This window comes from Thunnus thynnus, chromosome 14 (genome assembly GCF_963924715.1).
Source record: "Thunnus thynnus chromosome 14, fThuThy2.1, whole genome shotgun sequence".
Taxonomy (NCBI): Eukaryota; Metazoa; Chordata; class Actinopteri; order Scombriformes; family Scombridae; genus Thunnus; species Thunnus thynnus.
In genome coordinates, this window is record NC_089530.1 from 29,639,014 (window position 1) to 29,665,987 (window position 26,974).

General features: G+C 36.0%; 3 protein-coding genes across 8 annotated transcripts in view; all 3 read left to right on the forward strand.

The window, feature by feature from the left end:
• Nucleotides 1-13,715, forward strand: part of LOC137197450 (ovarian cancer G-protein coupled receptor 1-like) — a 92,495-nt gene extending 78,780 nt beyond the window's left edge. For all 6 annotated transcript variants that reach the window (XR_010931427.1, XR_010931429.1, XR_010931425.1 and 3 more), the window contains one exon: nucleotides 11,906-13,715. The gene's annotated coding sequence lies outside the window, so the exon portion shown is untranslated. The remainder of the gene's footprint in view (nucleotides 1-11,905) is intronic.
• Nucleotides 1-26,974, forward strand: part of LOC137197451 (G-protein coupled receptor 4-like) — a 52,314-nt gene that overhangs the window by 11,738 nt on the left and 13,602 nt on the right. Inside the window, exons 2-4 of the mRNA XM_067610864.1 lie at nucleotides 9,954-10,168; nucleotides 10,789-10,976; nucleotides 11,111-13,715. Of these exons, the coding sequence (XP_067466965.1) occupies nucleotides 10,025-10,168; nucleotides 10,789-10,976; nucleotides 11,111-11,663 (885 nt within the window). The 5' untranslated portion in view covers nucleotides 9,954-10,024 and the 3' untranslated portion in view covers nucleotides 11,664-13,715. Of the gene's footprint in view, nucleotides 1-9,953; nucleotides 10,169-10,788; nucleotides 10,977-11,110 lie in introns of the transcript that reaches the window.
• On the forward strand, nucleotides 293-26,498 carry LOC137197454 (ovarian cancer G-protein coupled receptor 1-like). Its single transcript, XM_067610869.1, has 4 exons — nucleotides 293-1,170; nucleotides 23,239-23,631; nucleotides 24,014-24,198; nucleotides 24,333-26,498. The coding sequence occupies exons 2-4, from the start codon at nucleotides 23,602-23,604 to the stop codon at nucleotides 24,838-24,840; spliced, it is 723 nt and encodes a 240-aa protein (XP_067466970.1). The 5' UTR covers nucleotides 293-1,170; nucleotides 23,239-23,601; the 3' UTR covers nucleotides 24,841-26,498.

A 26,974-nucleotide genomic window follows, 5' to 3' on the forward strand; every position in this document is an offset into this window, starting at 1 on the left:
CTTCAACAGTGATGGAAGAAGTACTATTTTGCTTACCTACAGTGCATAAATGAAGCAATAAAATTATTTAACAATAAAATACATACCTTAATTCAATATTTCACTGCATTTGTTAATGATACGTTTTAATCCATGGAGAGAGGACTGTTAAGGTTAACCTAAATGTCAAAAGTTCTTTTAAATAACAGTGTGAAATTATTGATGTATTACCATGAAAGCAGTGTTTAAAGATTGTAGCTGCTCAAAGTGAAGATTAGACCTTTACTGTTACAGCAATGAGTCTTATTGTTGCTGTTGAGTGAAAACCTCACATGTCCAACTTTGGAGATCACCCTTATTTTTTCCATTGTCACATTTCACTTTTGGGGGAACTCAAAATTCATAGTTGAAATGGTGCAATTTTATTACATCATCAACAGCTGGTGTGACAGTAGTTCTTAACAGAAAACTCACAAGCCCATATGTACATTGAAATAGTTATAGGTCTCTATAATTGTTCCTCCTGTTCACACTTGGCCTGAAATACTGCCAGACTTAAATGTAATTGATGGGAGTCAAATACTCTGTTTTGGGGGAAAAAATGCATTGTAATAGATAATAGAAGAAAATGTATACAACACAAGTTACCCTTCCATTATGTTTTAGACATGGACTTTCAGAACTGTATATTCATTTTGTGGTTGGTGGAGAGAAGCTGTGTTGCCTCATTCTGAAAACTGAATATGTGACCTTTTTACCAGTAATCCACGCAGGACTCATTCTTCTGAAACAAGCTTTAATTTCCTCTTTGGTTTAGTGAGAGGAAGTCACATTTCACAACACACCCTGCAAAGCTCTGAGAGACTCAGGCACAAACAGGAAATCTATAGAGAAACAGAAGAAGCAAAGCAATCATTTTTATAGATATTATTAATGTATTTGTTTGAAGATTCCTTCACCCTGTAATTTTCCACAACGTGAAGGCTTACTGGATCTTTGATTTGTATAGTCTTAATAAGTACAAGCTCCTCCCTACATGTTACATCCTGTGCTGTTTCTGTGTTATGGGTGTATAAATAGGTAGAGGTCTGTCTGCAATAAGATGATGAGTAAAGCTTTAGGTCAGTAGTCAGCGCAGTCGTCTATGACCTGGGAGATTCCAGCTCAAGACCTGGTGTGAAGACCTCCTTCGTAAGTTAGTTTATTCATGAACATTTATTGTAACACTTTAATTTTCTAAAATTAAAAGCGTAATAGAAACAAAAACAGGATTTTTAAATCTCTTTCCACTTTTATTCGAATACAGATACAAATTCAAATTCTGAGTCTACAGTTAAGCAGCTCTGTGGGGCTGCACTTTACAACACTAAGTGAGAAGTAAGGTATCTGGTGTGAATTCAGTTGAAATTTACAACATCTTAAAATGTAATGCTGGTATTTTTTTAATTACCAAAGAGATTATAGACCAAAAAATATTTTTTGTGCACTTACCAACTGATTAAAAATGAAAATACACAGAGTTGCCAGTTTACTTTTACTATGGCCCGATTAGTCTGCAATTAGTACAGATCAATTTTATATGAATGAATGAATGAAATTAATGAAATTTTTATTATTGTGTCATGCATACAACTGTATGCCCAGCCTGCATGGGCCTACAAGACACCATGAATTCCAACAAGCCAATACAACATATTTATTATAAAAAGAAGAAACCATCATTAAATAGTACCGACCTTCTAATTACAGGCTGGTTTCTTTCTAAATCCATTCTGCTCATCGACAAGATACTGTCCCATTTCTAAATGTTGTGTGAGCCTGTTGTTCAGTAAATTAGAATACATTTTGTAAACTGTACTAAGGAGGCTAATGTCCCTATAATTAAGGGATATCCTGGGGTCATTTTTCAATGACATTGGAACAGGCTTAATAATGGACTTGTAAGATACTTTCGGGATTATACCATGTTCAAAGCATGTCTTGAAAATATAAAAGAGGATCTCTAAGAGATGTGGAGATTTCAAAGCTTCATTTGGGATACCTTCAAGTCCGGATGCCTTTTTCGGTTTTGCTTTATCTGCATCCTTCACCACAATTGACACGTCAGGATCAAATTTATTAGCGAGTTTGAGGCTACTTGTCCGTATTCTTTCTTAAAGCGAATCCAGCTGCAATTTTAAGACACCAATTTCCAGATCAATACTTTCCCTTAATTCTTTAACTGATGTCTTGAGCTCAGCTTTCATAGTTTTTTCCAATGAACCATGCATGCTAGCCACTTTGCTGCAATTCTATATGTTGTTTATAAGGCATTATATCATTATAGTCTATTAAAATTGGATTTAAAAATGTTGGATTTTCCATACATTTGAAAGTGTGATTGTATATTTATACAAACCTTTCACAGGAAATGATGAACTCCTCTGACTTTAAAAGTCAAAACCTCATCCCTTCAGAAGTGAAACTTAAAGATAAGAGTGATACTTACTGAATATAACTTCATACTTCAACAGCAGTGGAAAAAATGCTATTTTAGTATGTATATGAAACAATAAAACACATACCTTAATTCAATATTTCACTGCATTTGTTAATAATAATTTTTAATCCATGGAGAGAGGACTGTTAAAGTTAATTTAAATGTCAAAAGTTCTTCTGAATAATAGTCACGTGAAATTGTTGATGTGTTAATATGTAAGCAGTATTTAAAGGTTGTAGCTGCTCAAAGTGAAGATTTGGCCTTTACTGTTACAGATTTTACAGCAATGACTCTTATAGTTGCTGATGAGTGAAAATCTCACATGTCCAACTTTGGAGATCACCCTTATTTTTCCCGTTGTCAGATTTCACTTTGGGTGAAACTCAAAATTATGTTAAAATGGTGCAATTTCATCACATCAAACAGCTGGTGTGACAGTAGTTCTTAGCAGAAACCTATAAGCCTGTATGTACATTGAAACAGTTATTGTTCTCTGTAATTGTTCCTCCTGTTCATACTTGCCCTGAAATACTGTCAGACTTAAATGTAAGTGATGGGAGCCAAATACTCTGTTTTGTGGAAAAAAATGCATTGTTAAATTCAGCTTAGGCTAAAATGAAGGTTTAATAGCCTGAGTTAGACGTTTGTGTACCCTCCACATTTGAAGCTTTTTTGATATGAAATTCCTAAAATAAAGAACTTCAAAACATAAGACAAAACAGACCAAAATAATAGAAGAAAATGTAACTCAAGTTACCCTTCCATTATATTTTAGACATGGACTTCAGAACTGTTTATTGGTTTTGTGGTTGGTGGAGAGAAGCTGTAGCGTCTCACTCTGAAAACTGAATATGTGACAATAAATGCACATTATAATTCCACCATGCACGTATTGTCACGTACTTACCACTAGTTCTTCTCAAACAAGCTCTCATTTCCTCTGTGGTTTAGTCACACAGGAAGTCACACTTAACAACACGTTCTGCAAAGCTCTGAGACTCGGACACAAAGAAGAAATGTAGAGAAACAGAGGAAGCAAAGCAATAATCTTTATACACATTATTACTGTATTTATTTTCCACAAAGTGAAGACTTACTGTATCTTTGAATTGAATAATCTTAATAAGTACAAATCTTTCTTTTCAATTCTCAGACTGAATGTTTCATCCATTGATCTTACTTCTCTTATTACAGTCATGGAGAGGTAATTTCAATGAAACATACTGGAGTAACACATGGATGTGTGTAAATGTGCTGGAAAGAAAAAAAAAACCTTTTTATGTAAACACAATGAATGGGATAAGATTTTAAAAAATCACATGAATGTAATACTGACATCAAAACTAATACTAAATTATAAAAAATGATTAATAATTCAACAAGAAAGGTTGATTATTCTACAGTTAACAGCTTCACAACACCAAGTCAGGTTTCCAGTGGGAATTCGGTTGAAATTTACAACATTTTAAAAAGGTAATGCTGCTATTCTTTTAATTACCAAAGTGATTATTGATCGAAAATATTTTTTGTGCATTTACCAACTGATTAAAAATGAAAACACACAGAGTTGCCAGTTTACTGTAACAATGGCCAGATTAGCCTTGTAGGAGTGTTAAAGAACAGGCGGTATTCCTCCTACAGCCTGTTAGTTAGTGCAGATCAATTTTATATGTTTGCTGTCATTGACTAATTGAATATTATACCGTTCAGTAGCTTTAACTTGTGTAATTTTAAAATATCACCTGAATAAGTGGTACATGAATGCACTTTTTTTTCCAGAACTCCAGAACAGCTCAATAGAGATAAAACATTTAAAAATTAAAGGAAAAAATGTTCTATAGTGACAGGGTGAAAGAGTCCCTTCAAGTAACTGTAATGTTTGAAAAGTTGAAAATCTCAAACTCAGTCAATCTTACAGTCAGAACACACGAGAGAGACAAGAGTTCATTCCCATGCTCGGTTTTAGAATCTCATTTAGTTTCTCTCTCTGTTCATCTGCAGCTGCTGAGATAAAATGTCACTCTGGTTGTGGTTAGAAAAACAGGAAGGTCCAAGAGTGAGAAACAGCTTATTGAAACTCACTGACTTCACCTTGCAGTGAAAAACTTATAACTGTCTTCAGTGTCTGCAAATACAGTATATTGGCTGAAGACTTTTTAGGGACCGAGCCCAAAAGGCAGAGGACTACTGTCCTGTCCTTGCCTAAGGGCGAGGACCCTATTGTTTTTTGTGTGTTTGTTTGTTTCTTTCTTTCTTTATTATTACGCCACTTACACCCTAAATTTTTCCCCCTAAACATGCTCAAAAACTCACCAAATTTGGCACGCACATCAGGTCTGGTGAAAAATTTGATAAAAAATTTTTTATTCCTGATTCAGTGATGACACATTTGTTAGCTTTCTTTTAACTTTCTTGGATTCACAGAAGTTCAGTGATTCATCTGACTGATGGAAAGTTTTTCAGAGCTTTGCTTTTCCATCACACCATTATTCATTAAGGCCTGAGCACCGAGTAGGTTGAAGGCTTCATTGTAATGCAAGAAATTACTGTTTGTCCAAACGAGTCACAATTTTTGAAACTTTGCACAGAAGTGGTGAACATTTATATGTGTTATGGGTCTTGGACATCGATGTGGCAAAATGGCTCGATAGTGCCCCTTTGAAATTTCAAGGTTGAATCCCCCACATTTAGGTTTCACCTAGATGTACCACATTTGGTATCAAATGTATAATTTCCAGACATACAAAGAGCCTCTTGGTGCCATACCCTAAGCCCAAAGGAAGTCAGCCGTCTTGAATCAACTTTGCATTTTTTTTTTTTTTTTTTTGCAAAGTGGAGCCATTGACAGGCCCCAAAACATATTAGGTGCATTAAACAGGAAGTTGTTGTAATTTGGTTTTACATTGTCCCATCTGCCCCAAATTTCTCATGTTTGATAAGAATCCTGAACACATCTACATGTCAATATTTAGTAATAGTCATAGCGCCACCTACATCATCCAATTTACATGATATTTACATGGTGTGGTCAACACATGATATACAGCAACATGATGTATAATTAGTGGGTGATAGTTATCTCTTATATGCAATGTCCAGTATTCATGAAAATGTAGATCCATGCCAGTTGCCTTCTGGTAAATGTTTTGCTGTATCGTGTCGCTCTGCAATAACTGTAGTTCAACTGCAGTGCACCCCAAGGGCCCGATCATCGCTGCTTGCAGCTTTAATTTATTCCTGATTCAATGATGACATATTTGTTAGTTTTCTGAGTTAAGGATGATTCACCTGACTAATGGACAGTCTTTCAGAGCTTTGCTTTTCCATCATACCATTATTTATTAAGGCTTGAGCACCAAGTAGTGCAACGGCCCCATTGTAATACAAGGAATTTTTTTTTTTTTTTCCCAAATAAATCACAATTTTTGAGGGGCTAAAGGTGCTCAAAACCTCCAAAACTTTGGACATTTTTCAGAGGTGGTGAACATTTATATATTTTATGGATCTTGGACATCGGTGTGACAAAATGGTTTGATAGCGCCTCCTATGAAATTTCAAAGTTGAATCCCCATTTTTTTTGCAAAGTGAAGCCATTGACAAGTGTTGTACACAGGCATGGCCAGGGGGCTCCATAGTGACCCCAAAATGCAAGGCCATTTTGGAACAAAGTTTCTTTGATGTGCATGAAATTCAGTGGGTTCATTGCTCTCATCATTCTTGACATAATACATATTTTCAATTTTTTTTTTGCCCAACAGAAAGCCAGCCATTATCATTTTACAAACACATGTTTGAGGCCTTTAGGATGTATAAAAACTAACAAAACCTTGCATATATGTTCAAACTAATAAATGCTTCAATTAGTATGAGAATCGGGCTTGGGCATGGCACATCGGCTCTATAGTGCCCCAACAAAATACTTTTAGCATTTTTGAGGTACTAGTGGTACTCAAAAACTCGTGAAACTTTGCACATGCATCTAAAGTGGTGTAAATTGATATCTGATATTAGTCTTAGGCATAAGTGTGGCAAAATGGCTGGAGGGCGCCCCCTAGAAAATGTCAAAGTTAAAGCCCCCACCTTTAAATTTGTTGTAAAAATGTACAAAATTTGGTAGGCAGATGTAACATCTCCTGACTTAAAAAAAAGCCTTTTGGAGCCATACTCTAAGTCCAACAGGAATTCAGCCTTTTTCAATCTATTGTGCATTTTGTTCGGAAACTGAGGCCATTGACAGGCATTGTATTTGAACGAACTCATCCTAGAAATTTAACCGAGCGACTTCAAATTTGATAGGTGACATCTAAAGAGCTTTGCGATACTGAATTGCTAAGTTTTTTTAGTTTTCATGGAATGCCCTTGGCGTGCCCGACAATTTTGCCCAAATGATGTTTGGGGCATTAAACAGAAAGTTATTGTAACTTGAATGTGCATTGTCCAATCTGCGCCAAATTTCTCATGCTTGATAAGAGTCCAGGCCTGAACACATCTACATGTCAATATTTCATCATGGTGACAACAGGAAGTCAGCCTGATTTGACAAACATTTGATTTACATGAAATTTACATGTCGTGGTATACACATGATATACAGCAACATGATGTATAATTAGTAAGTGTTCTCTGGTGACACATAGTGGACAGGAAGTGATAGTTATCTCCTACATGCTATGGCCATTATTAATTAAAATGCATATCCATGTCAGGTGCCCTCTGATAAATGTATTGCTGTATGGTGTTGCTTTGCAATAACTGTGGTTTGACTGGCACACCCCGACGAGAGTGAAGGAGCGAGGGCCCGATCATCACTGCTTGCATCTTTAATTAAATCTGCATTTGTAGTTTTATTTGCCACTTATGTCTCCAAATTGGGCTTTAATGATGATGTAAGTAGCCAGAGACCATTTTGAGTATTTACTAGAGACAAATGATTTTTCTACACTTGACATCTGTGTGGAATAGTTCACCTTGGTGTAGAAGAGCAGAGAAAGTCAGATACCATTAAATAGCAGCGCCAAGTGGGAATATTTTAATAATGAATGAATGTTTCCCCCATTTTTGTAGAGATCTTACAGAGTCAGTATGCTTTAACTGAAGTGTTTGTCAGATGGTCAAACAGTGTTTGAAACCATTGGGTTGCAGCTTTCCAAAATTGGTCATGCCAACTTAATGCTACTGGCCAGTGGTGCAGAAGTGAGAAAGTATGTAAAACACCATAAGTGCTTTCAAGGAGAGATTGTTTGAAAGTGTGTCCCATTATCCCCAAGATTATTTTGGCCTGCCCTCCAGTTTTTCACCAACGTTTGACCAACATTTGACCCCTGTTTTCAGTGCGTTAATCTCGGATGTTGGTAATGCAAATGAAAAAAAAATGAAAACATAGAGGGCACTTTCGTCTTCCAGTGTTGTTTTTTTATTTGCTGTTGCCAAGTATTTATGTGTCCTGCATCATTGGGAATCCCTACATTACCTTGGAGCTCCTGGCTTTTGCCTATACTGCCCATACCAGCAGCTGACCCTGAGCCTATTTCATTGTAGGGGCCTGTTTCACAAAAGTGATTTGTGAGCAGTGCTTGCAAACAGATGGCAAATGGTGCTACCATTTTGTTTCAGCTTCCCCTGGTCTCCACCCCTTCTTCCCACCCACCTGTCAATAAGTACCTTATTGTTGTACTGATGTACTTTACATATTCATGTCTGTCTACTTTTTTTATATCTTCCGTAGAAGCAGGAACCTACTGCATGTTGTCACTCACCATATTTACTGTAGACTGTTTGGATGCAGAGGATGAAACATCACACTTGGTGTAGGGAACTCATCCAGGTCCTCTTGCAGCTTTTGAGGTCAATTTTGTGAAATTATTTTTCACTTGTGTATGTAGAGATTGTAAAAATGACATTAGAACTGCAAACAGTCATTATAATGAGTATGCAAACTGTGACAAGCGGAAAGCTTTTGACTGTGGAGGTACAGAATACTGTGGTTAAACCAGTTGTGATTTATTTCATTTGAGTCTTTTTCCTCTAAATGTAATTTTGATGAACAGAAGTTGTGTAACAAAGACAAAAGAAAGGGTGAGAAAAAAACTAAGAGAAAATAACATTAAAAAAATAACTATTTTGAATTAAATTAAGTTAGCTTAATAAAGACGAATGAAGAGACAAATATTCATTATTATGTTTCTGCTTTTCTTGTATTTACTGTATGTTCTGAGCCAACATTGATCCACCTAGAGGTATTTATAGTGATATTTGCAGTTTTGATGACAGCTGAGATATGAAAGAGTTTCCTGTACTGTGACAATATGTTACTGATGAAAAGTCGAACAGAGGGATAGAGTTACACAAACCAAGATAGGTTAAAGTCAATTAATGATTCCATCCCAGAACAAATAAGTGTTTCTCAGTTTGTTTGTTAGTTGTTTATTTTTTGGTGATTTGGTACATTTTAGCTTTTATTAAGAGGAGACGGTATAGTCAGAGAGGAAATGAGGAGAGAGAGAGATGGGGATGACATGCAACTAAGGTCTGCTGGAATCAAACTGGACACAAATGTTTCAATTTTGTGGTATGAGTCTTAACCAGTATGCTACAGAGATGCCCAGTATGTATGTATAAACAACTACAGGCTAGTGAATGTATCAGCCTGCAGTTGTTTCCTCTAATTTATTTTCACTCCAAAACATAGTCAGAGTGCACAATCTGTAAACAAAATATAAAACATGCAGATGATTCATAAAATGGTTTGGTCAGACATGCAAACCTCCTTGTCCAAAATCAGAGAGCACAGAGTTATTCAACTGGTGGGATGTCAAGTGCAGAAGACAAACCATCCTAGACCAATGTCTCTGTACCTTAAAATACTGAAATAACTGTATGAATTTCTTTGGCTGTAGAAATGACCTCACACTATCATGTAAAAATATTTACATATAGTACATTGCTAGGACTTGTATATTCTGAAAAAAATTACTCTTTGATGAAATATAGAGCTGTAATGATTAGTCGATTATATTTATTGGAATTTTGATAATCAAATTATTGTTTCAATCATTCTTCAAGCAAAAAGACCAAATATTCTCTGGTTTCAGCTTCTTAAACATTGTGATTTGCTCCTTTTCTTTGTCATATGCAACAGTACATTAAAAATCTTTAGGATTTGGATTGTTGGTCAGAAAAAAATAGCAAACTGAAGACATCCCTGCAGGCTCAAAGAAATTGTGAGTGCCATATTTCGACAGTGTATGAACACTACATTTTATAAACTAAATAATTATTCAAGAAAATAATCGACAGCCTAATCAGTGATGAAAATAATTGTTAGTTGCAGCCCTGAAGAAATATTATTAGGAGAAAATGTAACAAAGACACCTTTTTTGTGGCTATAATATACACTGTATTTATGTGAACTTGCACCTCAAGACTTTAGTGATGTCACTTAACAATGTTATGTAGATATTAAAAAACTTCCATAACCTGATCTCTCATACAACAGGTTTCACTCTGAAGAAGAAGAAGATTTCTACATCAACAACACCTCACAGATGAAAAGCAATAATTACAGCAATGTCAGCCCACACCCTCTACCATTATTTTAACGATGTCATCTCCTATGAAGATGGACCACATATTATATATGTGATAACATGCATAATCATTAGTTTCGGCCTCCCTTTGACTCTAGTGGCCATCTACTCTCTTTATTCCCAGGTGAGTACTTTATGACTAAGATTTATTAATTTTAGGTCATGTGTCTGTCATACAGTCTGTCTGTAAAGAATCTTCATCCTGCTTGGGGGCTGGAAGGAAGTCTTGTAATGACCTATAAATTTAAGCTAATTGGACCTTAAACACATGCAGTTAACATGTGTAGCTTCATTCTAGCTTCTCTTAAGGTGAAGTTAACAGCATCATTACCTTGTAGAGAGGAAATTGTCGTCAGGTTTATCAGAACAATTTGTACAGCATTATTTGAGCTCATCATTTTGGGTTTTCATTAAAACAGAATTTGTACAGACATTCATTTGGTTGATCCCCTGACTTTTCCTTTAGTGCCATCATCAGGTCAAAAAGTCCAATACTTTGGTTTATAACCAAATACCAGCTAAACTAATGGTAATGTGATCTGCCTCAGCTGTATTTTGTGTTCAGTGTTAATAAACAGATTTTACATGACCCTGGACCCTCCCATAGAGACATTGGCAAATGCATGAATGAAACTTGTATTTTTGCACATTTTGTGCAGAGATTCTAAATGAAAACACCAGAAAATTGAACAAAAAACAATGTTTCAAGCTGCTTTGTTTATTTCTACCATTGTCTTCTTGCAGGTTAAAAATAACAATGTTGCTCCAATCTACATCATCAACCTCCTCATCTCTGACATCATTCAGCTCTGCCACATGATCGTCGTAGTGGCAAAAAATTACGAATGGAGGATCTATGGAATCTCCTTTTGTATTTACTGCTATAGTGTGCTGGCCAGTGTTGGCTTCATGGTCTGTGTCGCCCTGGAAAGGTAGCTATCTGTCTATCCTGTATGTTTTTAGCTACTTCCATGTGTATGACCATTATATTACCATATAAATCTGAAGCTCCTCAAAGTCAGGAATATTCTGTATCTGATGATAGACTGTGTATCTTGTGTTACAGGTATTTGGTCATTGCATGGCCACTGTGGTACCACGTCAGAAGAACCATCAAGATCTCTCTTGTTGTCTGTGTCGTGGTCTGGACCCTTCCTCTTCTTTATGTCCTTCCTCTCTATTTCGGTGTTGAATTTGTGGTCTTAAAAAACATTTTCGCTGTCTTTCTCCTCGTTCCTTTCCCACTGCTCATATTCTTCTTGCGTGGGACCCTCAAATCGCTGTCTGCTGCCATCTCGGTCTCCTCTGATGAAAAACGACGAATTGTGGGAATGTTGGTCCTGGTGCTGCTCATCTACACGATGCTGTTTCTACCCACTGTCATCTGGTTTCTGGTAGAAGAAGCCCCTTATAATCGTATCTTCACCAACCTTAGTTTCATGCTTCTTAAGTTCTGTCCCCTTGCAGACTTGATTCTGTGTTTTTTCATTAGGAAAGGGGCCATAGACAAGCTTTTGGCCTCTCTGTGTTGTTGCAGAATGGACAGTGATGATAACATCAGCATGAAAGACAGCAACATACACAGTCAGAAAAGGGAGAAAGCAGATGGAGAAATGTAGGCAAATAAAAAGGAAAGAGACAAGCTTTTGGCCTCTCTGTGTTGTTGCAGAATGAACAGTGATGATAACAGCAGATCATCATCATGAAAGACGACAACATTTACACAGTCAGCTCCATGCAGGCAGAGAAAGAGGGAGAAAGAAAAGGATGAAAACAGATGGAGAAATGAAGGCAAATAAAAAGGAAAGAGACAAGATTCACTGTCCTCTATCGATATTATTTCCAATAAGACACCTAACAGTAGTGTCACCTAGCAGTGAGGACAACAGGTGTGAAAAACAAAAATAGTAACTTACTTCATTTGGAATGAAGAAATAATCATTCAAAATACAAAAATAGGAAAACTAGAAAATAGTATTTCAAAAACAAGGACACTTAAACTTAAACTGAGGTCAACTAAACAAACAGCAACTTAGGACTGAACATAATTGACCTGACTAGTGACACAAAGGGAGGGTTTATAGACAAAGGCTAGACTACACAGACACACAGGTGGGCAGGAATAAACAGTCTGTACTACAAATTAACCTCAAACAAAAACACCAAAACGTAGACCATGTCCAAAGGAGCATATCACTAAAGGACATAAAGGACATATCACTGACAAAACAGATGGTGGAAGTAGCGGCATTTTATTGGAAGAGGAAATAAATTTAGCCGGTTTAATGTAGACATAGTCATAAAGTCCCACAGTAGTTTGATTAAACTGGATCCTGAAAGGCAGATTCCCCTCTGGCACACCCAGTTGGCTTCTTCCACTTCCTGTCTGTCACAGTACAAGAGGCCACCTTAACTGTTGCTGCATCTTTTGGCCAGAGAGAAAAAACACAGAACATAATTGAAAGAAAATAAGAGGTTTAATGACAGAATGTTAACTAAAATGCACTTAAACTAGCAAACAAAAATAAATAAAGTGTTGCTGTATGACAACAAAAGACTTTGTGCCACGTCATTAGTTGAGATCTTTGTGTTAACTATGCTAAAAGAAAACTACTAACACTGTTTGTTGTCAGCCAGTGGTGTGACCATTACAAGTAGATGAAAAGGAAACATTGTTTTGATTATGTTGTGAGAGAAGTAGTTAGTGGGAAATGTTTGTCCATGCAGGTTAACTTTTTCTGGTTCATTGTTAAGTTGATGTCTATCATTATCATCCTCTGAAGGGGACATAACATGCTTTTTGTGATTTTCTGTCATTTGTATTCGTAATTTAAGTCTGCCAAGGAGCAGCTTCCTGGAGCTGGCCAATCAGAATAGAGCGGGCTCATCAGGAGGGGGGGGCTTAAAGAGACAGGAGCTAAAACGGCCTGTTTCAGACCGAGGCTGAACTGAGGGGCTGCATAAAGGGCCAGTATAAGATAAATACATTTTTTGATCTGTAAGTCTGCAAAAATATTCCAGTAAAATATAGACCTTGAAATGTGCATGTTATGTCCCCTTTAATCAAAAAAACAGATATTATTTGTTGATCAACTGAGCTGTTCAATACCATGATCACCCTGTTATTATAGCTTCCACTCTGTCTTATTTCTACAGGGAGATCATCATATCGATTCTAAAGACTTTTTTTCTTTGGCTTCTCATACACATTATGATTTGTTCCTTTTTTCCTACTTATAACTATGTATGTCTATTATTGTGTGTGGGGGGTGTAAAAGTATAAAAGTTAAATAACATATGATTTACTTCTTTTTATTCAATGTAAGTTAAATTTTAGGGGGTTTTGTGGTTGGCATGCTATAGCTTGGCAATACTGGTAACATCTTATATAATTATTATTATTGGGGGGTGGGTATTGTTGTGCAAAAAAAAAATCAAACCACATGTGATTTACTTTTTTTGTGATATATAAGTTATATTTTGGGAGATTTTGTGGTGCTGCATGCTATGGCTTGGCAACAAAGATAAAATTTTATATCACAGTACTTTTATAAGAAATTGAAAATTTCCTGGAAATTCTATAAAAACATGTTTCTAGACAAAAATAAGAATGTTTGCTTTTGACTAACTATGCAAATTAAATCTGATAAGTAAACAAAATCTCTGCTGGATGTTTCTTCTATATATCATCATATAGCACAACTCTACTGTTGTGTAATACCATGGAGGCATTTTGCTTTTGCTTTTTTTTTTAAATAACCAACTTATGTTTATTCATGTTAAGTTCTCATATTTTTTAGATAATAATTTGGGGCAGAAATTATATCATATGTTTCACTATAAGTTACAGTAGTGAGGCCTACTGTACATTTCCCCCTTCTTAAACTTGTTGATTACCAACTGTTGCACTAATCAGCTGACACTGCAACAGCAGAGATCCAACAAAAACATATTTCCCAGAATCTCTTTAAATACTTTGACTTTCTGCAGGGTGACACTTTATAGAGAAAAACATGCATTTTCAGAAGATATCGTATGATTGCTAAGAGCTTAAGGTTACTACTTGATTAGTATAGTGTACAAAATGTAGTAGTGTATAGTTGTGTAATTTATTCAATCATATGCAAAGAACAGTTTAAAAAACAAGTATTGAATCATTTCAACTCCATTCAGAGCACACATCTGTCATTTTACTCTCCCCAGCCCAAAATACCTGTTTGGTTAGTCCACAGATACCTTTGGAACTGAAATCTTGTATATTAAAGTTTTCTCTCTGACTTTTTAGGCATTACTGTGACTGAATTTCACCAACTCTGCAGACTTTATGTGCATTGCAATGACAAAACTGAAAAGGTTTTGGCTAACCTGAAGGATAAAAACTCATTTAGAGCAACAAACAGTCCTGATTGTCTGCTCTTTTCCATGTACCTCATTTGTACATCACTTAGGATGACTCACTCCATAGCCTTTTAACCTATACATCTAATCAGTTATATGAAGGTATCATTCAGGCTGGATGGAAATATGTCATGTTGCTCACATTAGTCTGTTCTGCTTGTGGCTTTTTAGTTGTTGTTTGATGAACATCATCTCACCCTCAACACAAAAAGTTGGACTCTTTCATTTGCAGAATGAGGGTGGGAAAAAAATAACACAAACTAGAAAATTGTTTGAACTCTCTTCCTGGTTCTTTAGTCCAAAACTACGGTGGCCCCTAAGGACAAAGCATATACAAGAGTGAAAGCACAAACAATAAGAAGAACACGCTCCAAATTCTCCTAGCAGCCTGGAGCACTTCAGGTGTAGCAATTAGCTTTGTAGCATTTTTCTTGTTTCATGTGTTTTTCCTTTTTTATATGTATTTTGGTATTTGTTGCATTTCTTAATTTGGAGCACGCTTTTTTATTAATGTTTGTGCATTCACTCGTGTGTGTGCTTTGTCCTTCGGGGCCACCATACAAAACCCTTTCTAATGAATCAGGAGTCAAACCTGTTATTGTTGTTAGTTTGGAGATGAGTGGATGAAGCCAGTGCAGCACTGCACTATCAGCAATGTGGCTTGGCAGCTTGCCAGTTATTCCATATGCAGGAGATTATACAGATGGTTTTATGTTTGGCCACTAGATGGTAGCATGAAACATGAAATGACACAGTGGTTGCATGAGTCAGTGCTGAAACATCAATGTTGAGATGCAGATAAAATGAAGATCACACTCAATGTCGGGAGTTCATCAATTTGAATATGACAAAAGTTACAATTAGTTAATTCCCAAAAACATTTAATGCCACTTAAAAGTGAAGCAAACTACAACATAATCCTAAACTGGATTGATATACTATATATGCTTGGGAGTATATTATTGGCAGAAAGAATATTCCTGTTGATGTCAGTTGTTTTCTGCCTTATTCTCTTTGTTTATTGACTTAAAATCTAATGCTAATTAATGAGAAGCATAAACTGCTAAATTCAGTCATAACATTTATATTCTGTGTGTATTATATAGTTCTGTGTTAGTGTTGTTAGAAATGGAGATGTGTCAGCCTGCAGTTGTTTCTTCCAACACTTTACAATACGGTACACAAAATTTAGCAAAGTTACTAAGGAATGAATTAGGAACAACCTGGTGATTGAGGAATCATTAATAAGTACTTCTCTAATGACGATATAGTAGATAATAATGAGTTACTAAAGAACAGAGTGGAAGATATCAATGAATCATTAAATAATGATTAGTTCACATCTGTGAACTGATCATAGTGACCCTGTTGCATTTCTGATGAAGTCTGATTAACCAGACTCTGAACGGCACAAAAACAACTCATTCATTACTTATTACTTTAAGCATCCATAAATGATGTTTTTCATAATAAAAAGCATCATTTTCAGCTGCAGCAGGCAGCTGTTTTCAAAAAAAAAGCTCTAAAAAACCCACTTCTAATGGTGACGGCAAACGGTGACAGCTTACTGCTGTCCAACCAGTAATTCTACTGGTTACATAATCATGCCTGTCTACTTTTTCCTCTCTTCCATAGAAGGAGGTGTAGATTATCAGGAACCTACTGCATGTTATCACTCATCATATTTACTGGAGACTGTTTGGATGCAGACGACGAAACATCAAACTTGGTGTCGAGAACTCAACCAGGTGTGTTCTTGCAACTTTCAAGGTACATTTTCTGACATTGCCTTTCACTTGTGTATGTAGAGATTGTAAAAATGAAATTAGAACTGCTAACAGTCATGATAATGAGTATGCAAACTGTGACAAGCAGAGAGCTTTGGACTGTAGGTGTACAGAATACTGTGGTTAAACCAATTGTGTTTTATTTCATTTGCATTTTTTCCCCTAAATACAATTTTCATGTGTAAAAGTTGTGTAACAAAGACAAAAAAGGGTGAGAAAATAGCTAAAAAGATAATAACATTCAAAACTTTACACTATTTTGAATTAAATAAAATGAGCTAAATAAAGAAGAATGAAAAAACAAATATTGATTATTATATTTCTGTATTACTTGTATTTACTGTATGTTCTGAGCCAACATTGATCCACATAGAGGTATTTATAGTGATATTTGCAGTTTTGATGACAGCTGAGATATGAAAGAGTTTCCTGTGCTGTGACAATATGTTATTGACGAAAAGTCTAACAGAGTGATAGAGTTATACAACCCAACATGGGTTAAAGTCAATTAATGATTTTGTCGCACAAGGAATAACTGTGACTCAGTTTTTTTGTTGTTGTTTTTTTTTGGTGTTTGTTGTTCATTTTTGGTGATTTGGTATATTTTATTGAGAGGAGACAGTAGAGTCAGACAGGAAATGAGAAGAGAGAGAGAGAGAGATGGGGATGACATGCAACTAAGATCTGCTGGAATCAAACTGGGGACAAATGTTACAATTTTGTGGTATGAGTCTTAACCAGTACGCTACAGGGATGACCAGTATGTTAGTGTTGTTAAACATGGTGAATGTACCAACCTGCAGTTGTTTCCTCTAATTTATTTTCATGCTAACTCCAAAACATAGTCAGAGTGCACAATCTGTAAACAAAAAAATAAAATATGCAGATGATTCATAAAATGGTTTGGTCAAACATGCAAACCTCCTTGTCCAAAATCAGAGAGCACAGAGTTATTCAACTGGTGGGATGTCAAGTGCAGAAGACAAACCATCCTAGACCAATGTCTCTGTACCTTAAATTACTGAAATAACTGTATGAAATTCTGTAGTAATGACCTCACATCATCATGGAAAATTATTTATATATAGTACATCACAAGGTCTTGTATTATATGAAAAATTATCCTTTGATGAAATATAGGTCTGCAACAATTAGTCAATTATATTTGCTTAAAAAAAAGATGATAAATTAAAGTAGCTGTAATTTATCTAATCATACGTGATTGAATAAAAAACAAGTATTGAGTCATTTCAACTCCATTCAGAGCACACATCTGTCATTTTGCTCTCCCCAGCCCAAAATACCTGTTTGATTAGTCCACAGATACATTTGGAACTGAAATCTTGTATTTTAAGGTTTCCTCTGACTTTTTAGGCATTACTGTGACTGAATTTCATCAACTCTGCGCACTTCATGTGCTTTGCAATGACAAAAATCACTGCTGAAACCAAGCTTTTGCAGAAAATGGTGGTTTGTTCAGTTTGTGTTGGGAAAGACTTGCATAAGTAATAATGCAGACACATGACTGTATGAAGGGAGAAAATGAATAAATAAATAGATAACTGAACCTAAATCAAAGCATTTTGCATTCTTCTACCTGCCATTCCAACTGGCAACCTTTATCTAGACATACTTCTACTCTTTTAAGTTCCTACAAAATTACAGTCAGTTTGCTTCCATTATTAAATATCAGGGCTGATCTACTTTCCCATCAAACATCAAAATGTTTCAGCTCATTGTTTAGCTGTCACTCTCTTGGTTCACTCTCAGCACTCTCAAAGTGTCATTTTCATCCACAGCAGGCAGCTGTTTACAGTGAAAAAGATCTAGAAATCCACTGTACACTACCTGCTCAGCACCAAATGGCAAACAGACACAGTTAGCTGTAGACTAGCTGGTCAACATAGTGGAGCATTTAGCAGCCAAAGATCCAGATATTTCCCTCAGGAGTTGGTAGAGAGCAAAAACAGAGCTAAAAAAGAGTGAATATTGGACTTACATTCACCAGGTGAATGAGACTAACCTTTGTCCTAATATTCATGCCTTTTTCAATGCTCCTGCATGCTTTATAGCAAGAATGCCAATTAAACAATATTCACAAAGTACAACTTCTCTCTTCTTTAGAAGACTAAGTAGAGGAACCTCCTGTGTGTCATTCTCACCACATTACTGCAGATTGCAGAGGACAAAGCATTAAACTCCGGTGTAAGGAACTCATTCAGCTTGGGATCTGCAGCTTTCAAAGGTAAATTTTGTATATTTTGTGTGTACTTTTTTGTTTTATCAACATCCAGTGTTGAGGCAATAATAGTGTCACTCTATGTTTAATGTAACACATAAAATTGTAAATGTAGTGATACAAAACAAGGAAAACAGAGATGCAAACAGTCATGTAAATAAACATGCAAACAGTGACAGTTAACTGCTGTCCAACCAGTAAGTTTCTCCCTCTCTTCCCTTCTATACAAATTTGAAATGTGAGAAATACAAGTATCTGTCTGTGTCATAAACAAATAATATGAAAAACATGTGATGACAACACAGGAAATATACAGTATTTTAAAAAACAAAAACAGGGAAGTAAAACGAATATAAACAGAGAAGAATGAGAATAAAGGTTGTGGCACTGTCTAGAAATTTCTTCCAAGAATTACTGAAAGTGATGAAAGCTGGTTTATAATATTTTCATTTAATTCGTTCAAAATTTTCTAAAATACTTTCATGACAGAGTTCAGACTCTTAAAGAGAAGATAAAACTATAACTGGATGGAAAATCATTGAGGGTGTTACATATTCTGTGCGGTTTTGGCCAAACAGAGAGTAATGTGATCTGTAATCAGTTCATTTTAAATGTGTTTCTCAGTGTTTTACAAGAAAACTTACAATCCTCTACAGCCAGTGTGTCCTGGGCTTAGTCAAGCTGGCGCACATTGTACTGATGTACTCTACATATTCATGTCTGTCTACTTTTTCCTCTCTTCCTCTTTCTGCTTGTTACTCAAACACAGACACATATCAGCGCACAAACATGCAAAAGATTACAAACAAAAAGATTACAATGTGAAAGATCATTATTTTGTAGTCTACATTAACGTATTTTAAAAGATACGTATAACGGTTAGTCATATTATTTATCAGAATTAACTAATCACAGTAATGATGGATGAAATTGTCAAATAATTTGACCAAATCGTGACAATACATGAAGGTAATTAAACAGACTCTTCAGGTTGTCTGTCAAGACCCAGCAAACAGATATCAACAACAGATCAGACACGGATCGACTTTCCAGCTACATCAATACATGAGGACATGAGGAACACATGAGGAAATAAGTAAGGAGAAAACAATTAAACTAAAGAAGGAAATAAATCTGCACAGCTTCTAGCTGCAGCCAGCAGCAGGATCAGCACCTTGGAGAGCTGATCAAGTCCTGACAACTGTGTACGATGATTTTTTGCATGATTAAAATTAATGATTTAATTTTTGAACAATATTTAACAAATATTATTATTTTGAGATTACAGTGATCAGGTTTCCATACTTTCAGCAGTTAAAATCCCACTGACTTTACCTGTTACTCCCTGACTGAACAAAATGATTTTAAAGAGAACCACAGTTGAGTTTAAAAAAAAGAAGAAAAAAAAACCTTTTCAAAAAAAAAACATAAAGAAATTTGCACCAAAATAATGAGCAGAATCTTAAATTGATGGTCTGGGGGTGGCCACAGGAGGGTCCAGGAGCATCAGAGGCCAGTGTGCTTGTAATAGATTGTGTGCTTTCACTTCATGCACAAGCAGATCTGTTTCCTCTGCAGAGAGGCACTCCTTCTTACTACTTAGCAAATGTGCCATTATAATAGCAATCCGCCAAGGTGCAAGTGCACTGGGCTTTTAAAGGGAATGGGAGATGACACTATGATTGATTTATTGCATGTTACACCAAAAACAAACCAATGATTAATTAAGAGACAAAGGACAGCCATTTTGAACCATGCGTCCGGTGCTGCAACCATTTTCTCCACCATTAAACTATCAAAAATGGATTTGGACAGGACTTAGATACACTTGCACCATGTCAAACACAAATTCACACACACAGCCAGCTAATTGTAGATACTGGAGCATCTGTATCTATTTAACCACAGGAAGTTTTCCTGAAGCATTATGCAAAATTCCCTCTCCCAGAAACTAAAGTAAGCATGTATGCAAAAGTTGTTTTTTGTGGTAGTTTACCAGCTGCCGTACTAGACCAAGCCAATAGGTCCAAGTCACCTTCTACACAGTTAAAGCTGGTTCACCCCTGCTTGAATTGCACCTGAATAATGCTCTAAATATTAGCATTGAAGGATCGGAGGACCAAGGATGATGATGATAATGTGCCTTCTGCAATCAGCAAAAAGACCACTGATTTTCATCTTATTAGATCTGGATTTCTAGTTGTTTTGGACACTTATATCTCCAAATTGGGGTTTAATGATGATATAAGTAGCCAGAGACCATTTTCAGTGTGTGCTAGAGCCAAATGATTTTAATGTCTACACTTGAAATCTGTGTGGAATAGCTCACCATGGTGTAGAAGAGCAGAGAAGGTCAGATACCATTAAATAGCAGCGCCAAGTGGGAATATTTCAGTAATGAATGAATGGAACATCTCCTCATTTTTGTAGAGATCTTATAGAGTCAGTATGCTTCCACTTAAGTGTTTGTCAGATGGTCAAACAGTATTTGAAACCACTGGGTTGCAACTTTCCAAAATTGGTCATGCCAACTTAATGCTACTGGCCAGTGATGCAGAAGTGAGAAAGTATGTAAAATAGCATAAATTCTTTCAAGGAGAGATTGTTTGAAAGTGTGCCCCATTATCCCCAAGATAATCTCGGCTAGCCCCTCCAGCTTTTCACCAAAGGTTGAGTGTGGTTGTTTAGAACAGCTATAAAAACTTTGACACACTGTACAAACTATTGTTTGTTTAAAGCATACCCCTGATTTCAGTGCATTAATCTCAGATGGTGGTAATGTAAATGAACACAATTTAAAACACAGAGGGCTCTTTTGTCTTCTAGTGTTGATTTTTTATTTGTTATTGTCAATTATTTATTTTTCCCGCGTCGTTGGGCCTTACATTACCCTGGAGCTCCTGGCTTTTGCCTATACTGCCTATGCCAGCAGCCAACCTGAGCCTATTTTATTTCAGGGCCTGTTTGACAAAAGCGATTTGTGAGCACAGCTTACACACAGATGGTAAATAGTGTTACCATCCTGTTTCAGCTTCCCCTGGCCTGAACCCCTTCTTCACCCCCACCTGTCAATAAATACCTTATTTACCTTACCCCTGTCTCCTTGTCTGAGTCTGCACTTGTGTTCACCTGCTCCGCCCCATGTAACAGGTGGTGATATGTATCAAAACAAGCAAGCAACGTTGTAAATGGAACCACGTTCCTGCGTGTTGTACTGATGTACTTTGCATATTCATATCTGTCTACTTTTTCCTCTCTTCCATAGTATCAGGAACCTACTGCATGTCATCACTCACCATATTTACTGTAGACTGTTTGGATGCAGAGGACAAAACATCAAACTTGGTGTAGGGAACTCATCCAGGTGTGGTCTTGCAACTTTAAAGGTACATTTTGTGACATTATTTTTCACTTAAGAAGGAAGGGAGTGTAAAAATGACATTAGAACTGCAAACAGTCATGATAATGAGTATGCAAACTGTGACAAGCAGACAGCTTTAGATTGTAGGTGTACAGAATACTGTGGTTAAACCAACTGTGTTTTATTTCATTTGCATTTTTTTCACCTAAGTGTAATTTTGATGTTTAAAAGTTGTGTAACAAAGACAAAACAAAGGGTGAGAAAATAGCTAAAATGATAATAACATTCAAAAAAAAGGTGCACTATTTTGAATTAAATGAGCTGAATAAAGAAGAATGAAGAAACAAATGTTGTTTATTATATTTCTGTATTTCTTGTATTTACTGTATGTTCTGAGCCAACATTGATCCACATAGAGGTATTTATAGTGATATTTGCAGTTTTGATGACAGCTGAGATATGAAAGAGTTTCCTGCGCTGTGACAATATGTTACTGGTGAAAAGTCAAACAGAGGGATAGAGTTATACAACCCAAGATAGGTTAAAGTCAATTAATGATTCCATCCCAGAAGGAATAAGTGTTTCCCAGCTCTGTTGTTTTGGACAAATGTTGCAGTTTCGTCGTATGAGTCTTAACCAGTACGCTACAGGGATGACCAGTATGTTAGTGTTGTTAAACATGGTGAATGTACCAGCCTGCAGTTGTTTCCTCTAATTTATTTCACTCCAAAACATAGTCAGAGTGCACAATCTGTAAACAAAATATAAAATATGCAGATGATTCATAAAATGGTTTGGTCAGACATGCAAACCTCCTTGTCCAAAATCAGAGATCACAGAGTTATTCAACTGGTGGGATGTCAAGTGCAGAAGACAAAACATCCTAAACCAATGTCTCTGTACCTTAAATTACTGAAATAACTGTATGAAATTCTGTAGTAATGACCTCACATCATCATGGAAAAATACCAAAATATTCTCTGGTTTCAGCTTTTTAAACATTATGATTTGCTCCTTTTCTTTGTCATATGCAACAGTACATTAAAAATCTTTAGGATTTGGATTGTTGGTGAGAAACAAATAGTAAGCTGAAGACATCCCCGCAGGCTCAAAGAAATTGTGAGTGTAATTTTTTATTTTTTACAGTGTATAAAACACTACATTTTATAAACTAAAAGGTTAATCATTTAATAGGGAAAATAATCAGCAGCTTAATCTGTGATGAAAATAATTGTTAATTGCAGCCTTGAACAAATATTATTAGGAGAAAATGTAACAAAGACACCTTTTTTGTGGCTATAATATACACTGTATTTATGTGAACTTGCACCTCAAGACTTTAGTGATGTCACTTAACAATGTTATGTAGATATTAAAAAACCTCCATAAACTGATCTCTCATACAACAGGTTTCACTCTGAAGAAGAAGAAGATTTCTACATCAACACCTCACAGATGAAAAACAATAATAACAGCAATGTCACATCCGACGATGATAATAGTGATGCAACCGACCCCTATTTTGTTGAACCATATTTTATATATGTGATAACATGCGTAATCATTAGTATCGGCCTTCCTTTGACTGTAGCGGCCATCTACTCTCTTTATTCCCAGGTGAGTACTTTATGACTAAGATTTATTAATTTTAGGTCATGTGTCTGTCATACAGTCTGTCTGTAAAGAATCTTCATCCTGCTTGGGGGCTGGAAGGAAGTCTTGTAATGACCTATAATTTTAAGCTAATTGGACCTTAAACACATGCAGTTAACATGTGTAGCTTCATTCCAGCTTCTCTTAAGGTGAAGTTAACAGCATCATTAACTTGTAGAGAAGAAATTGTCATAAAAGATTTGTCAGGACAATTTGTACAGCATTATTTGAGCTCATTATTTTGGGATTTGATTTAAACAATCAAGAAATATATGTTCTATATATATGTATATGTTCTTGTGGTTGAGTCTTGTAGCACTGATTGGCCAGTGTGTCATATTTGATGACACATTGGTCGATGCATGACTGTTTCTGACTGAAATTGCTGGGCAGAGCAAAATTACATATATGACAATACTTTCCATCCACTTGTATTTTTGCACATTTTGTGCAAAGGTCCTAAATGAAAATTGAAAAAAAAAAAAATGTTTCCAGCTGCTTTTCTATATTTCTACCATTGTTTTCTTGCAGGTGCAAAATAACAATGTTGCTCCAATCTACATCATCAACCTCCTCATCTCTGACATCATTCAGTTCTGTTGCATGATCGTAAAAAAGGCAAGACCTGACTGGAAGAACAATGAAATCTTCTATTATATTTACTGCTTTGGTGTGCTGGCCAGTGTTGGCTTCATGGTCTGTGTCGCCCTGGAAAGGTAGCTATCTGTCTATCATGTATGTTTTTAGCTACTTCCATGTGTATGACCATTATATTACCATATAAATCTGAAGCTCCTCAAAGTCAGGAATATTCTGTATGTGATGATAGACTGTGTATCTTGTGTTACAGGTATTTGGTCATCGCATGGCCACTGTGGTACCGCTTCAGAAGCACCATCAAGATCTCTCTCGTGGTCTGTGTCGTGGTCTGGACCCTTCCTCTTGTTTATGTCCTTCCTCACTATTACTGGAATGATCATAGGGTCACAAACACCCTTACCGCCGTCTTCTTCCTCGTTCCTTTCCCACTGCTCATATTCTTCCTGGGTGGGACCCTCAAATCGCTGTTTGCTGCCATCTCAGTCCCCTCTGATGAAAAACGACGAATTGTGGGAATTTTGGTCCTGGTGCTGCTCATCTACACGCTGGTGTTTCTACCCAAAATCATCTGGATTCTGGTAGAAGAAGCCAGAGATAATGATACCTTCGACAACCTGACTTTCATTCTTCTCAGATTCAGTCCTCTTGCAGACTTGATTCTGTATGTTTTCATGAGGAAAGGGGCCATAGACAAGCTTTTGGCCTCTCTGTGTTGTTGCAGAATGGACAGTGATGATAACAGCAGATCATCAGTATGAAAGACAACAACATGTACACAGTCAGCTCCATGCAGGCAGAGAAAGAGGGAGAAAGAAAAGGGAGAAAACAGATGTTAACTGTAATGTTTCTGAATGTTAACTAAAATGCACTTAAACTAGCAAAAAAGAGATAAATAAAGTGTTTGCTGTATGACAACAACAGACTTTGTGCCACATCATTAGTTGAAATGTTGGTGTCAGTTATGCTCAAAGAAAACTAATAACACCGTTTGTTGTCAGCCAGTGCTGTGACCATCACAAGTAGATGTAAAGGAAGCATTGTTTTGATTATGTTGTGAGAGAAGTGGTTGGTGGGAAATGTTTGTCCATGCAGGTTAACTTTTTCTGGTTCACTGTTAGGGCTTCAACAAATGTGCATTAAGTTGATGTCTATCATTATTATCCTCTGAAGGGGACATAACATGCTTTTTGTGATTTTCTGTCATTTATATTCATAATTTAAGTCTGCCAAGGGGCAGCTTCCTGGAGCTGGCCAATCAGAACAGAGTGGGCTCATCAAGGGGGGGCCTTAAAGAGACAGTAGCTAAAACGACCTCTTTCAGACAGAGGCTGAACTGAGGGGCTGCATAAAGGGGCAGTATTAGATAAATAAGGAGTTTTTTGAACTGTAAGTCATGAAAAATATTCCAGTAGAGCTCCAGAATAAGATTATAGACCTGGAAATGTGCATGTTATGTCCCCTTTAATCAAAGAAGCAAACCAGATATTATTAGTTGATCAACTGAGCTGTTCAACACCATGATCACCCTGTTATTATAGCTGCCACTCCGTCTTATTTCTACAGGGAGATCATCATATCAAGTCTATAGACTTTCTTCTTCTTTAGCCTCTAATACACATTATAATATGTTACTTTTTCCTACTTATAACTATGTATGTCTATTATTGTGTGTGGGGGGTATTTTTATGCATAAAAGTTAAACAACATATGATTTATTTCTTTTTATTTAATATAAGTTATATTTTAGGGGGTTTTGTGGTCGGCATGCTATGGCTTGGCAATACTGATAACATCTTATATTATTATACACAGTACTTTTATAAGAAATTGTACATTTTCTGGAAATTCTATAAAAATGTTTCTAGTCAAAAATGAGAATGTTTCCTTTTTACTAATTATGTGAATTAAACCCTACAAATCAACAAAATCTCTGCTGATTGTTTCTTGTGTATATCATCATATAGCACAACTCTACTGTTGTGTAATACCATGGAGGCATTTTGCTTTTTTTTCAAATCACCAACGTATGTTTATTCATGTTAAGTTCTCATACTTTTGAGATAATAATTTGGGGCAGAAATTATATCATATTTTTCACTATAAGTTACAGTAGTGAGGCCTACTGTTCATTTCCCCCTTCTATAACTTGTTGATTACCAACTGTTGCACTAATCAGCTGACACTGCAACAGCAGAGATCCAACAAAAACATATTTCCCACAATCTCTTTAAATACTTTGACTTTCTGCAGGGTGACACTTTATAAAGAAAAACATGCATTTTCAGAAGATAACGTATGATTGCTAAGAGCTTAAGGTTACTACTTGATAAGTTGTATATTGTACACAAAAGATGATAAATTATAGTAGTTGTAATGTATTTAATCATATGTGATTAAAGAACAGTTTAAAAAACAAGTACTGAGTCATTTCAACTCCATTCAGAGCACACATCTGTCATTTTACTCTCCCCAGCCCAAAATACCTGTTTGGTTAGTCCACAGATACCTTTGGAACTGAAATCTTGTATTTTAAAGTTTTCTCTCTGACTTTTTAGGCATTACTGTGACTGAATTTCTCTGCACAATTTATGTGCATTGCAATGACAAAACTGAAAAAGTTTTGGCTAACCTGAAGGATAAAAACTCATTTAGAGCATCAAACAGTCCTGATTGTCTGCTCATATGAAAAAAAAAAAAAAAAAACAACTAAAAAGCCACAAGCAGAACAGACTAATGTGAGCTACATGACATATTTCCATCCAGCCTGAATGATACCTTCATATAACTGATTAGATGTATAGGTTAAATGGCCATGGAGTGAGTTATCCTAAGTGATGTACAAATAAGGTACATGGAAAAGTTCAACCCTAAAAAGGCAGCTGTCTCATGCCA